This window comes from Mus caroli, chromosome 9 (assembly GCF_900094665.2).
Source record: "Mus caroli chromosome 9, CAROLI_EIJ_v1.1, whole genome shotgun sequence".
NCBI classification, from domain to species: Eukaryota; Metazoa; Chordata; class Mammalia; order Rodentia; family Muridae; genus Mus; species Mus caroli.
The window spans coordinates 101,840,058-101,854,214 of NC_034578.1; the positions used below are offsets into that span (position 1 = coordinate 101,840,058).

A 14,157-nucleotide genomic window follows, 5' to 3' on the forward strand; every position below is an offset into this window, starting at 1 on the left:
CGGAGCGCCGCCCCTCCCCCTTCCCCTTGGGACTGCCACTGTGGGCTCCTCCCCCACCCTGGCGGGACCAGATGGTCCCCCTGCCCTTTGTCCACTAGGCCAGATGGAGGGAAAGGGAGATTGGATTCCCCTCCCCACCCACATACATCCAGGTGCCAAGAGACTCAGCTGAGGGGGGAGGTGTAGGTCAGTGGGACCCATATGAGCCGATTACTGAAAGGGGGAGAATATCTGCTTTGAGATGGGGGAAGGGCAGGCTCAATTACCCCCACCCCCACCAACACACACACACACACACCCTATCCCTTTCCTAGTAAAGGAGTTAATGGCACTCTGACTCTAGCTCCAAAAGGAATTTGGCAGGAGATTTGAAGGATCACGGGACAGGTTGTTTAAGGGCCAAACGGCTCTCATGCGCCTCCTCCAGCTGGTCGGGTAGCCTCTCCTGGGAGGACCAGGACCAGGGTCGGACAGTGCGGACGCCGGAGGTAGCGGGTCTAGGTGGGCTGGACCCCGGAGTGAAGGATGGTGAAGAAGCAAGAGCCGGGGCAGGGCGGAGGGCCGTGGGACAGAAGCCGGGAGGCGCGGCCAAGACTGAGATGAAGGCTGCGGGGAGCTCCGCAGAAGCGCTGGGCGGGAAGGACAGGCCGGGAGAGAGCCATGCAGGGAGGATCCGGGGCCCCTGGTGAGCCGCATGGGAAGGGTCCATCGCTCCCTCCCGGAAACGACGGATGCTCGGGGCGCCGGACCGCGCGGGGCGGGGCGGGGCGGGGCGGGCGGCTGCGGCACTGGGGCTGCTGGGGCGGGCCCGCCGCGCTGTAATCGGATCCGGGGAGGGGGCGGGGCGGGGCCGGGCCAGGCGGGCCGGGGGGTGGGGGTGGGGGGGCGCGGAGCCGGGCTCCGGGCCGGCCGGGCTCCGCGCCTGTCAAACCCCTCATTGTTCGCAGCTGATGTCACTCGCAGTTGTGAGCGGCCGCCTTTCCCGGGGACAATGTGGGACTGAGCGGCCCAGCCGCTGCCGCCGCCGCAGAACAGCCCCAGCGAGGTAAGGCGCGGGCCGGGCGGGGCACCGCGGGCCATTGAAGTTTGGGGGTTCGCTGGGGGGGCGGGGAATCGGCTCCAGTGTGCACCCGACCGCGGTCCTGGGGGGGGGGTTGCGAAGAACACGTTTTCTGTCCAATGCGGCTGAGGCCTGTACAGGTGGGGGGCGTTGGTTTTCCAGGGGAACACCCCACTACAGGGAGGGGTTTCTTGGACCTTGGGTACCAGGTTTGAGGCTCTCATCCTGTTTGCCGTTTCTGTCCTTTGAGCTTGCTCTCAGTTCTGGACCTCATGTCCCGGGTTGGGGTTTTACTTCGTCCCTGTTCTCATCTGCTACTCTCTGCAGCTCCTGGCTCTCACACACACCCCTTCCCATTCTCTGCAGTCCTTAGGGGAGCCAGACACAGACCTCCAGGCCAAGGTGGATGGAGATAGTTGGGAGCGCAGTGTTCTCCCCTTTCCTGTGGCTCTTCATCTCCAGCTCTGACCTAGCTTCTTGGCTGGGGTACTGGGGATGGAGGTGAAGGGGCTCCGCCACATACTTAAACCTGGCCTTCAGGCATCCCTGGCCAGGGGAGGGAGGTGCCCACCTCCTCACACTCCCAAACCAGGCCCGCCATCTTGAGACCTGTGGCACCCAGGGCCCCGCCCCACCCCGGCACCCAAGGGAATGGTCCTCCAGGGGATGTACCTTGGTCCATTCACACCCCTTCTCTCAGAATGTGTGGCTTTGGGTTCCCACCAAGCCAAAGACGGTTTCCTTCTCCCTGGACCAACAAGGCATGTGTCCCTAGGGTTCCTGTCTTCCCTATAAACACACCAAGCTTTGGTCAGGAGTTGATCTCTGGCGTTCAGTGTTCAGTGGGGTCACCCTGGTGGCCTCAGGGCCAACATCTGGGAGGGTCTATTGTTTTTTCCATTTGAGAATATTATCTTTCTAGGTCCTGGAACCCCTTCGAGTTTCAAAGCACCCCTATCCCAGCCCCCACCCCGTAGCCTTCATCAGCACGCAGGCTCAGGCTGCCCAAACACAAGGGGATTGTTCTCTTTGCATGCTCAGGGTGGGGGGCTGGGAGCGGGCGGCCCACACACCCTGGCAGGCCCAGGCTGCAGAGAGGATGGCTTGCCCCACCCTGTGTCCCCAGACAGGCTCTGTCCACCCGCCCACTCTCTTCCAGCCTCCATTCCCAGTGCCTAGCTCCTGAAGGAAAGAAAGAGCGCTAAGCTGTACAGGTGGACCCACGGGGTCTCCTGGCCTGCCCGACGCTTCCCATGCAGTCCTCTAAACAACTCCCTTCCTCCCTAGGTCTCTGGTTCCTCTCTTGATTGGTGAGGCTTTTCCAGTTGTGATTGGCTGAGCCCACCTCCATGCTGTGAAACCTACCTCACTCTCCAGGGTTCCTACCGGCTCCTCTTCCTGCTAGGGGACTCAGTCTGGTTGCTCGGAATTCTCAAATTCCTCACTTCAGCAACGTGCCCAGGGAGCCCAGCAGAAACAGGGGCTGGGATGCTAAATGAACTTGGAACTTGGAGTGCTAACCAGGCATGGCCTAACTCTGCCCACGTGCTCAGTCCCCGGGCCCCAGGATTCTAAGGCATGATGGTCTCTTGATATTCCAAGGCCTGTGAGCCCTAACCCCTCCCCTTACTCCCAGGGCCAGATCCTGTCTCAAATTTCCTATTCTTTTGTAGCAGAAAGATAGGCTTAGAAATGCCCAGTGGGCCTCCTTTGACTTGCTGTCTTTGGAAAGCGCAGAGGCCAGAGGAATTTCATCTGATTTGAAAGTTGGGGAGGGAGGGCTCCGTGGAGGAGGAGGCTTTTGAGAAGAATTTTGCCAAAGTTGTGAAGGGGATAAGTGTTTTAAGCTGGCATTATCTGCTGGCAAAGGTTCTGTCTGAGGCTTGGAGTTGCTAGGCCTATTATGTGGCCTAGTGTGTATAAGGGATGGAGCAGAAAAGTTGGTAGGGGCTGGACCATGGAGACCTCCATTGCTGGTGCACAGGTCAGGTTTTAATCCCTTTGGGTCTCAGGGAATCATGGATGGTTGTTAAATAGCAGAGGGAGCGTACAGTCTTCAGCATGGAAATCTACAATTAGAGAGCCCTTTCCACATAGATAGACAGTGCCAGTGAGCGAGCGGGTCCTGAGCCTGCCTTGGTTTCCCTGGCTGTGAAGACTCATGGCAGGCTCTGGGGAGGGTAGAGCATTTCTGGCACCTACTAGTTTATTTATCAGCTTCTAATGTTTCTACGTTCCTCTTCCCTGGTACTTTACGAGACAGGCTTACATCAAGGACCCAGAGCCTGGAACTCCCCTAGTCCTTCCCCCTCCCCCCACTCCACACTAGAGATGGTTGGTCATCCTGGGAGGCTGAAAGGCTGAGGTTGGGTCTGAGGATGTTGGGCAGTTTTGTGGAGACCAGGCTAATCAGCAAGGGTGAGCGTGCCCAGGGTAGGGGAATGGAAAAGGGAGTCAGGAGTGCTCCAGGCTGCCAACCCCCTCCCCAAGGCCCAGTGGCCACCCTCCTGCCACACCCTGCCATGCCTGATGCTCAACCATTCCTCAGCATCATCCGGGTGTGGCCGGTATGGCTGTTTTTGGAGTAAGGATTGGAGGAGACTGTTAGGTTAGGATGGCTAAGGGGAACACGCTGAGCATGCGATCTGGGGTGAAGTTGGAGACTGGATTTTCCCCAACCTTCCCCAGCCCAGGTGGGTCCACAGTATCTCATGGTCCAGACACACTGGGCAGTAGAGCAGAGGGAATCCCCCAAGGGGCGGGCCAGTCTACTTGGTTCAACTGGCCCCGCGAGCCTTCCCCTCCTCTGGATTGTTCTCCCACTAGAACAAAGCCAGAGAGGACACTTGATCCCTGCGTGTGGGGGGAGCTGGCTAAGCCCCCAGCCCTTTGATTGGGCAGCTGTCATGGGAGAGAGACAGCTGGGGGGGAGGGGCAGGAAGGGGGCAGCCACCATCGCTTACACAGCTGTCACCCCCCACCCCCAGCCCCTTCAGCCAGGGTGGCAGGAAGCCAGGTTCAGAAGGAGTAGGCACTTGGTCTGGGGAGGGGGCCTGAGAAGCAAGACGGGAGGCCTGAGGTCAGAGGCTTGGTCTGACGGTGGGATGTTCTTGCCAGGGAGCTCTGTTGGCCAGAGGGGGCTGGGCACCCTCAGAGGTGAGCTGGAGGTCAGCGTGGCATGATGTGTGGCTGCCATGTGGGTGGCCCAGCCGAGACCTGGGGCCCACCAAACTGAACTGAAGCAGCAAGATACGCCTTCACACTCGGCGAAAGCGTAGCATCTGGTCATGAATGCCCAGTGGGGCCACTTATGCTTAGGGCTGTGGGAGAGAGGCCTAGAGGAAGGTCAGAAGCCTTACTCTTTCCAAAAGGTAGGAAAAACTCCAGCGTCTCTGGAACAGGGTCACAGAGATACCAACAGCTCTCCCTTACCCCAGCTTCCCAGACAGGGCAGGTGGTTAAATCCAGATCCAGGCCAGGGAAGAGCTAGGCCAAGATCGCGTATTGAATTTGGCGCAGTGGGTCTTTACTGCAGACCCAGGCATCTTCATGGCAAGGCTGAGCGGTTCTGCCCATAGTCTATCTTTCCTGGGGTCACAAGAAGTGAGATGATATGGGGGTTTCTTTCAGGTCTCCCACTATTTATCACCCAATTAGAGGCCTCAGAATTCTGGAGCTTAAGGTTATATCGGGTGGGGAGGTCCCAGACAGAACAAAGAGCCATAGGTCAGACGGGGGTTCCCCAGGACACCAAACTCCAATTCAGAAAAGGGACTAAGAGACATAGACTGGAACAAACGGGACACAGATGGAGCCCGGTCCAGTCCTGCACTAGCTTGTCGGACCCTGTTCTTCCCTCTACTCTCCCTCTTTCTATGACCTTGGGCAGATTACAGACCCTTTAATCTATGAGGTTGCCCGTGTGTGCAGTAAATTCATCTATTCCCGTTACCGGCATGTCCAAGCACCCTCTCTAGCCTGGCTCTGAACTGAGCCCTGGGGACACAAGGAGAAGGTGGCAGCTTTGGCTCCTGTTCTAAGGGGCTCCCAGGCGAGGCTGTCCAGGGAGACAGAAACTATTCACGTCATCACAGCAGGCGCTTTGATGGGGGAAGTGCAGGCAGCCAGGGGAATGTCTAGCAAGGGCAGCCAGCATGAGGTTGGCCAAGGATGCCCAAAGAACACAGGCCCCACATCTATTGCTGGTCTCCACCCTCTGGCCAGTCTATGGCAGAACTCAAATGAAGGAAGTGGGCATCTGGGAAAAGCACTTAGGGACAAGGTCGCCATCCTGATTGTCTACAAAGCAAGCAGGGAAGGAGACTGTGTTTGATACAGTGCTCACTCAGGTGTCCAAGAGAAAGCCAGGTTGGGAACTTCCTGTCCACTCCATACCCAAACTTGGCTGGCACTCAGAGGAGGGCTTTGAGCAGAGCTCAGAAACCTCGACCCTCATGTCAGGATTGGACAGAGGGTTGGCAAAGGTGCTCCCATTGGGAACACTTATCTCTTGCTTCAACACCCTTCTGCGCAGAAGAAATGCCTATGGTTAGTGATGCCTGGGTCCAGACCCATTGTCTGTCCTCCTTGGGCTGTGGTCTCCAGTGAGTTCACCATCAAGCCTGGGCCTTGAGGAGAGATAGCCACTGCTGAAGGATTTCTAAGGAGGATTAAGGTTCAGGATTAAGTTGAGGCATGAAAAGGGGTCGGGTGGGGAGGGTTGGCTGAGCTAATCCCAGTAGCTAATCTCAGGCTCCGCCTTGCTCCATCGGTTATGGCCTTGACATTCCTGCAGCCCACCAAATCCTTCTCTTACCCATTACCCCATTCCCAAGGAGACAGGTCCTTTCTGCTGTGTGTGGAAATTGAGCCCCAGAGCCCCAGTGACATGTATCTGGTACAGTAGTGTGTCCTAGGTGGAAATGTGACCATTTTCTATGCTTCTTACAGTGTACGGGCCATTCTGAGCACACAGGAAATGGATCAGAAATAGCACTGTAGAGAGGACCCGCCTTTACTCCTGTGTCAATATGGAGTGGCTTATGCCCAGAGCCGTTTGCAGTGACCCTCTCCTCCAATGTCCTCTGGTCCATAGGAAATCACCTTAAGGGCTCCTGCCCCAAACCTTTACCAGACTCTAGGTCCCTCTTTGGTTTCTGGAAGCAGATACCTCATATTTAGAGCATACTTTTCTCCCTATTTTTTTTTAAATGGACTCTTAACACATGGCCCAGGCTAGCCTTGAATGAGAGCCTCCTGCCTTAGCTTGGGTACATCCTGGGTTTATAGGCCTGTGCCCAGAGTACACTCAACCTTAACTCCACAATAGAGGCTCAATCCACAGGGGTCCTTCCTTCCGAGTCAGGGAGGAAGCTATTCTGTGGTTTCTCATAGACACCCAGACCACTTCATTCATCCCCCTTTCCTCCCATGCTGGTGCTCAGGCCTAGGACAGCACGTATTCTATCTAGGCAAGCATTCAACCACTGAGCTATAATCTCCTGCCATCCTTCTAATAACAGGGAGGAAGGGAGAAATAGTCCAGGAAACCGGGCATCTATCACGTGGTTGGTTTATCTCAACGCTCAGAAGTTTGGAGTGAAGGATTCAGTAGTTATTTTCTAGGTTGGGTGACAGAGGCTCAGAAGGCTTAAATGACCAGGGTTACACAGCCAGGAAGAGGCACACAAATACACTGGTCAGAAAGGCACTTAGAACTCAAGGGCTGGGGCTGGAGAGATGGCTCAGCGGTTAAGAGCTGCTCTTCCGGGGGTCCTGAGTTCAAATCCCAGCATCCACATGGTGGTGGCTCATAACCATCTGTAGTGGGATTCAATGCTCGCTTCCGGTGTGTCTGAAGACAGTGTACTCATATCCATGCGAGGGCTCCTCTCAGGTACTCTTCTCTCCCCTCTCTGGTCCAGAGCCAGCTGAGCCACAGTGTGGACACACTCCCAGGCCGCCGCGGCCCCAGCCCCGCCTGACAGGATGAGCAGTTCAGATGCGGGGCTGGAGGAGGGGCCAGAGCTTAGTATTACCCTCACCCTGCGGATGCTGATGCATGGGAAGGTGAGTGGGTGGGGCTGGCACAGCCCAGTGGTGTGTGGCACGTGTCTACTCAGTGCTCTCTCCCTGTCTGAGTGACTGGAGGAGCTGGAGCACTCGTACCCATCTGAGTCCACCTTTGTTATCTTTGCAGGAAGTGGGCAGCATCATTGGGAAGGTAGGTGTCCAGCTCTGATCTGAATCTTCCCCTTGACTGTAGCCTTAGCCTAGTAAAGAGGTGACCGGTTAGGAATCTTGGTTTTGTCTCCTTACAGAAGGGAGAGACTGTAAAGCGAATCCGGGAACAGGTAAAGATGTGGTCAGGGGAGCAGCCTGGGGCCCTGATGCTGAGGGTAGGGGAGGTGGCCATTTCCCCGTTGGATTGCTCCACTTGTGATTAGTGAATGCCCAGAAGAATGGCAGTTTCTAGTCTTGGCTGGGGCCTAGTGGGAGGAGCAGACAGATCCATCCCTGCCACCACCGTGGGGAAGCTGCCTGCTGCCCAGAGCTTGTCCCACACCTGCAGAGCAGTGCCCGGATCACCATCTCGGAGGGCTCCTGCCCTGAGCGAATCACCACCATCACAGGCTCTACGGCTGCCGTCTTCCACGCAGTCTCCATGATTGCCTTCAAGCTGGATGAGGTCTGTGCCTCTGCGGTGGGAGTCTGAGGGTGGCTGCCTGTGAGAAACCTGACCCTGTCCCCAGATAGCAGCAACAGGGGGGAGGGAAGGTCAAGTCCAAGGCCGAGCTCCCTTGGAGGAGGTCTGGGGAGGGAGGCATTCTCCTTCTTCCTCTTCAGGAAAGTTCTTGAGGGAGGGTGGGGGAGTATGGGGACATACCTGGCTGACTCACTGTCCCTCTGCCCCAGGACCTTTGTGCTGCTCCTGCAAATGGTGGCAGTGTCTCCAGACCTCCAGTGACCTTGCGCCTTGTCATCCCTGCCAGCCAGTGTGGATCACTGATTGGGAAGGCAGGCACCAAAATCAAGGAGATCCGAGAGGTACCACACATAAGGGCATGCCTTCTACCCTTCAATGGGAGAGGGGACCACAGCTCCTGAGGCGCTCTATGCCAGGCCCTTGTAGCCTTTCTCTTGGCTGTCGGAGTGGAAAGAAGTGGTTACTGTTTTCTGTTTGCAGACTACAGGAGCCCAGGTGCAGGTGGCAGGGGACCTGCTCCCAAATTCCACAGAGCGTGCTGTCACTGTGTCTGGGGTGCCTGATGCCATCATCCTGTGTGTGCGCCAGATCTGTGCTGTTATTCTGGAGGTGCTTCCTGGGGTGGGAGAGAGGGCAGGAGAGGCCCGGGTGCTTGTCAGCCATCCAGACTGTCTGGCTGTGCCAGCGGGTGGGGTGGGGTAGGCAGAGCTACAGCCGTAGGTTGATTGTAAGCCCTAGAGCACTCTGGGATTCATTCCCTCAAGAGCCACGGGAATGCCATAAGGCTCTTGGGTTCTTGGGGAGGCCTGAGAGCATCCTGACAAAGCCTCTCAATTTGTGCCTCCCCAGTCCCCACCCAAAGGAGCCACTATCCCGTATCATCCGAGCCTCTCCCTAGGTACTGTCCTCCTCTCGGCCAACCAGGTGAGGGAAGCATTCAGGGGGGACAATGGTGGAGGAGGGAGAGGAATAAAGAATTGGAAGGTCTGAGGAGGGGACAGGGAGTGATCTGACTAGACTGTCCTGATGTGTCACAGTGACTCCCTTTTCAACCACTTTGTTCCCCCAGGGTTTCTCTGTCCAGGGTCAGTATGGAGCAGTGACCCCTGCAGAGGTGAGTGGCCCATAGCCTGAGACACCCCCTTCCCGGACTGCCCCCTCTAATCTCTGACCCCGTTGTCTGGCCCAGGTCACCAAGCTCCAGCAGCTCTCAGGCCACGCCGTTCCCTTTGCATCACCCAGTGTGGTGCCAGGTAAGCAGTTTCGGCTGAAGGAGACAGCCAGCAGCCGGGCATTCCTTGCAGTGGACAGGGAGGCCTGTAGAGCCCTCAAAACACACTCAGTCCTTCTCCCCTGCCTCAGGATTGGATCCCAGCACACAGACCAGCTCACAGGAGTTTCTGGTTCCCAATGATGTGAGCAGAAGCTGGGGGGCTGGGGGGAGGGGCGGTAAGGGGATCCAGGGGGTCTAGCCCTTGCTCAAGGTTAAATTCTGCCTCCCTTCTAGCTGATTGGCTGTGTGATCGGACGCCAGGGCAGCAAGATCAGCGAGATCCGGCAGATGTCGGGGGCACATATTAAGATCGGGAACCAAGCGGAGGGCGCTGGGGAGCGGCATGTGACCATCACCGGCTCACCGGTCTCCATCGCCCTGGCTCAGTACCTCATCACTGCCTGGTGAGCATGGGGTGGGCAGCGGGGAGCACAGGTTGGGGTGGAAGGGAGCAACTCCTGTGCTCTGGAGCAGTTCTCTGGTGCTCCTTAGCTCCTCCTTTGCTTTAGGTATTCTACCTAAGACATCTATGTTGCCTCATTTACTACTTCTGTATCCATTCCGCATATCCTGTCTTATCCTTGTCGTTTTTTCCAGATCTTCTCTCTTATTTCTCCCCTTAACCTGTCTTGTCTGCCTGTGGTTTCTGCCCTCCCTCCCTTCGTACCTCTCCTGTCCTTCCCTCAAACACACCCAGCCCATGCCCGCTCCCGTCTACTCCTCTCCTTCCTATCTTTTGGCTAACCTCATGGCTCCTGTCTCACCCCCACCTCTCCCTTCATCTCCCCTCTGTATCCCTTTCTCCAGTCTAGAGACGGCCAAGTCTACCTCTGGGGGGACGCCTGGCTCAGCCCCCGCAGACCTGCCCACCCCTTTCTCGCCACCCCTGACGGCCCTGCCCACAGCTCCCCCAGGCCTGCTGGGCACACCTTATGCCATCTCCCTCTCCAACTTCATCGGCCTCAAGCCTGTGCCCTTCCTGGCTCTACCACCTGCTTCCCCAGGGCCACCGCCGGGCTTGGCGGCCTACACTGCCAAGATGGCAGCGGCCAATGGGAGCAAGAAAGCTGAACGGCAGAAATTCTCCCCCTACTGAGGCCGGCTGAGGCACCGGCAGGGGCAGGCAGGACCGCCGGCAGGGGCTGCCTCCACATCCTTCCTGCCCAAGGAGACTCCACCATGGGGTCCCAAGCGCCAGTAATGCCAGACGCATGGATGCACCCCCTACCCTGCCCCATCTTTGGAGATCCTCCTCTGAGAGGGGACAGTTTCTGGCCCAGGGTTCTAGGAGTAGGGCAGCCCCAGGGCAGGGGTGGGGCCCCACCCCTTCAGACCTATGCTTGGATGCAGAGAATGGCCAGGGGCTCTCCGGAGCCCTGCTGTGGGAGGGGTTACTCATGTCCCCTCCATCCCTTTGGGCTTCATCCTGCTGTCCCAGTGGGAATTGGAGGAGAGTGAGGGGCGGCCAGGGCCAAGCTTCCCCTCATCCCTTGCAGATCCTGCTGCTTCCACTGATACCCTTTTGACTGGAATAGACTGGCTGGGCTTGTCTGGGGGAGGGCAACCCAAAGCGAGGGCTCTGCCTGTAGGTGTGGCCTGGAGGGCAGGGGCCCAGTCTCAGCAGCAGACACTCTGTACAGTTTTTTCAATCCCTGTTTTTGAATAAATATTCTCAGCGACCAGAAAGCCGTGCAGTAATACTAGTGTTGGGGTAACAAGACTTCCAGGGAAGGGATGAAACGAAAACCCCAAAGAACCCCAGTCTGAACCCACAGTCCCTTCCTCGTGTCAGTTCTGGGGCCGTATGTTCAATCTCCTGCCTTTAGCACCAAACCAATCAGGTAGTTTTCTGAGCAGCTTGGGTGATGAGCTTGAGCCCAGCTTCTCCATGGTACAGATAGTAGGTAACTCGGTATGCTTCTCCGCTGGTTACTTCTGCTATGGTGTAACCCAAATCCTGTTCCACTTGGTTCATCCTTCTGGCTGTGAGTTCTTAGGACCCTCGTCTCTGTGACCATGCCTGCCTTTCTCCTCTTTGAACCAGGAAGTATTCGTGAGTTTAAAAGGCCTATACTGGAGGGGTCCTTAGGAGATGATGGTACAGCATACAGATGGGAACACTGAGGCCCCTGGAAAGATAGGATTGAGTACACGATCACACAGGTAGTGTTCGGCCCAGAATCAGGTTCCTGAGAAAACCTCACCAGGCTAAGTACCACCCCCTCTGCCATTCCAGCGCCAGCAGTCCGTGCAGAGTACCAGCTACAACCTGATCTCACCCTCCTTTCCCCAACTCAGGAGAAATCTCTCAGGTGGCCTCTGACACACTCGGGGTCTGTCTTGCCAATTCTCGGGTCTGTTCTGGTGCCTCAGAAGGGCCTAGGACAGGGTCCTTGCGGAGTCCCTGGAGGCGCCGAAGGAGTGTCTGCAGGTGCCAGGCTTGCGATGTGCAGGCTTTCGGGGCCCGAGGCAGCGCTCGGCGGGTGAGGCGGCCCAGCGCCAGGCGTACCGGGCGCTGTAGCAGGCCATAGAGAAAGGGGTGAGCCGCGAAGGCGGAGTAGGCTACCCAGGTGACAGTAGCCTCGGCCGCTGCGGCGCGGGCCGCGGGCGCCAAGCACGCGCAGCCATAAGGCAGCCAGCAGGCTGCAAACTGGCCCACGGCCAGGGCTGGGGCCAGGGCCGCCTTGCCCCCCAGCAGACGTGGCCGGAGGGGCGGCAAGAAGGAGAGGCGACTGTCTAGAGAGTCGGAGCGGGGCCGGGTCCCGCGCGGAGGCCGGAGGGCGGCGCGCCGCGCCACCAGGAAGATGCTACCGTAGGCGGCCAACAGCAGGAGAGCGGGCAGCGCGAAGGCTAGCATCGCCCAGAGCGGCCGGAAGGGCCCGAGCCCCCCGGCCAGGACGGAGCAGCGAGCCGGGGCCGGAGGTGGCGCAGGCGGTGGCCCGAGCAAGGAGAGCGCGCCCAGGAGCGCGGCCGCGGACCACACCGCGGTGAGCACCAGCGCGGGCGCCGGGCGCGCGCCTGGCCGCAGCGGATGCACTATGAGGCGGTAGCGCGCCAGGCCGAGAGCGGCCACGCCGAGCGTGCATGCGGGGAGCAGAGCCGCCGAGAGGAAGCGCGCCGCTCGGCACGACGAGGGGTCCAGGGGCACACTGCCCAGCCCGGGCGGCGCGGCCAGCAGGCCCAGAGGCATGATGGAGGCAGCCGCCAGCAGGTCCACGACGCACAAGTGCGCCAAGTAGAAGGCATCTTGAAGGTCCGGCGTGCGCAGCACCACCACGAGCAGAGTGCCGTTGCCCAGCACAGCCCCCACCTCGACGAGAACCGCCAGGATAAACCCCACCGAGCCCGCGAGTTCGGTGACGCTGAGCCCCGAGCCGTTGGCCATCTGAACGTTCAGGCTTCACTGGGGGTTGCTAGAGGAAGAGCGGGAATGGAGCCTCTGGCTCCAGGATTCCCATCACCTGTCCCATGCTCCTCAAGGTCCCTCACCTTGTAGGCTGCCCAGGAGGTGACTCCGACGCCCAGGCTGCCATCTTCTTGTGGGGTTTGGTGGGCCCTATGGGTGGATGCAAGGCTGAGCCTGGCTCGGCTTTCTCCCCCTGCCCTAGCACAGCTCCAGCCACTCAGCCTCTGCGGAGATGGTACCGGCTGTCACTCTGATGCTCCCCTTTGAAGACACACACAGCTTAGTAAGGGAGGGGCAGGGCCTGGTGCCAGCCCCCTTGGTTCTAACAGCTGCCAGCTGGAGACTGGAGGCTCTTCTGTGAAACTGCCCGAGGGTACAGTTTACTGAGCCTAGACCCTTACCCACCTTGCTCAGGGGTGGGACGTGGGGGCAGTTCGGTCAGACACTACTTTTCTCAAGGTAGCCCAGGAATCAGGAAAAACAAAAACCGAAACTTTAGATTTGCTTGGAACCCCCAGGAGGTCTTGAGGGGAGGAGAGAGAGAAATCTCAGGGCATGGCACACAATGTTAGTCAGTGTTACCTTGGCACCTCACCTTGTGGAATACATGTGAAGTGGGGCAGCTTAGCAGAAAAGTGGATGCTTAGCTGGTCTTGGACTTTGACTGCTGGCAAACCAGCTCTCTTCTAAAGCGCACCCAGCACACGCATCATCAGCACCGCCCCTTCCCAACCTCAGAGCTCTGAAGCTTGAGCTAACAAGACCTCCCACAAGAAGCCCAGGCTTGGCCAGTCAGTGTGTAGCATCTCTGCCTCCCTCCCCCAGGTAAGTGGCTCAAAGAGAGTCCTGTAACTCCAGGGGGAGGGGCCCAGGCTCCAGTTACAATCACCCAACTTCATGACAACTCTACCTGACACTGAGAAGGAAGCAGGTGTCTGAAGGGCCCTCTCCCTTGAACCAGACTTGAGTTCTCCATAGGACTTTGATTAACGGGCATCTCCAGCATCCTATGTCCTGAACAAAACTGGGACCCTTGACTGTTCCCTAACTGGCTCTTTGCAGAACCTCCTTGGCAAACTCCTCAGGATAGAGCTTTCTTTTCTCCCACACCCGATCCAATTGGTCAAAGGTCCAGGGAATCCAGTCATTTCTTATCACCAATACCGCTGCCCCACCGACCCTGCTGCCCACTCAGAGCATCCGTCCCAGCAGTCCCCTAACTGGCCTTGCCTTTGTGCTCCCGAGTCTCAAACTGCTCAGCTGATTTGTCCTTTGGTCCCTTCCCCACTCCACCTTCCTGTTCTCGACCTTCCCAGGCTTTGCTGGGGGAATATTCAGCCAACGGAAGTTCCCAGCAGAAAACTAGAGACTGGGAATGGGAAGGGGGAGGAAGTCATGATGTTTCTCCTCACAGCTTAGCCTGGGCCTCTACAGCCCTCTGTGGGAGACAGCCTCCAGCCCTGAAGCTATGGCTTCCCTCATGGAGGCTCTTCTGTGTTCTCGTTCGTGCAAGATGAACCTTGCATGGTCACTGTCTCCTCCCATTATCCATCCAACCTCTGGGTGGTGATAGCTTCCTTGCTATCGCCCATCTCTGGATTGCCTCATTGTCTCCTGTGCGATCATTTCTGTTTTCTCCCTGTATCCAGTCCCCCTCGCCTTTCATTGTGTGAGTCCTGTCTTGCTGGCTGGATTGTTTTTCACCAACTTGT

At 57.9% G+C, this 14,157-nt stretch overlaps 3 protein-coding genes across 5 annotated transcripts in view; 2 read left to right on the plus strand and 1 right to left on the minus strand.

The window, feature by feature from the left end:
* Positions 1-71: 71 nt before the first annotated feature.
* On the plus strand, positions 72-10,725 carry Pcbp4 (poly(rC) binding protein 4). 2 transcript variants are annotated; one of them, XM_029482133.1, is made up of 14 exons: positions 72-685; positions 948-1,045; positions 6,985-7,129; positions 7,260-7,283; positions 7,381-7,413; positions 7,632-7,748; positions 7,976-8,107; positions 8,247-8,375; positions 8,616-8,690; positions 8,836-8,880; positions 8,956-9,019; positions 9,129-9,181; positions 9,274-9,443; positions 10,044-10,725. In XM_029482133.1, the coding sequence occupies exons 3-14, from the start codon at positions 7,049-7,051 to the stop codon at positions 10,108-10,110; spliced, it is 990 nt and encodes a 329-aa protein (XP_029337993.1). In that variant the 5' UTR covers positions 72-685; positions 948-1,045; positions 6,985-7,048; the 3' UTR covers positions 10,111-10,725. The 2 variants fall into 2 exon arrangements, with proteins under 2 accessions (XP_029337993.1, XP_021027965.1); XM_021172306.1 differs by lacking the exon at positions 72-685 and having other exon boundaries at positions 876-1,045; positions 9,847-10,725.
* On the minus strand, positions 10,677-13,121 carry Gpr62 (G protein-coupled receptor 62). 2 transcript variants are annotated; one of them, XM_029482134.1, is made up of 2 exons: positions 13,041-13,121; positions 10,677-12,452 (listed from the first exon to the last, which is right to left on the minus strand). In XM_029482134.1, exon 2 carries the CDS (start codon positions 12,422-12,424, stop codon positions 11,348-11,350), a length of 1,077 nt encoding a protein of 358 aa, XP_029337994.1. In that variant the 5' UTR covers positions 12,425-12,452; positions 13,041-13,121; the 3' UTR covers positions 10,677-11,347. The 2 variants fall into 2 exon arrangements, with proteins under 2 accessions (XP_029337994.1, XP_021027966.1); XM_021172307.2 differs by lacking the exon at positions 13,041-13,121 and having other exon boundaries at positions 10,677-11,168; positions 11,319-12,672.
* The window catches only part of Rrp9 (ribosomal RNA processing 9, U3 small nucleolar RNA binding protein), a 19,704-nt gene continuing 18,217 nt past the window's right edge, over positions 12,671-14,157 (plus strand). Inside the window, exon 1 of the mRNA XM_021171611.2 lies at positions 12,671-13,270. The gene's annotated coding sequence lies outside the window, so the exon portion shown is untranslated. The remainder of the gene's footprint in view (positions 13,271-14,157) is intronic.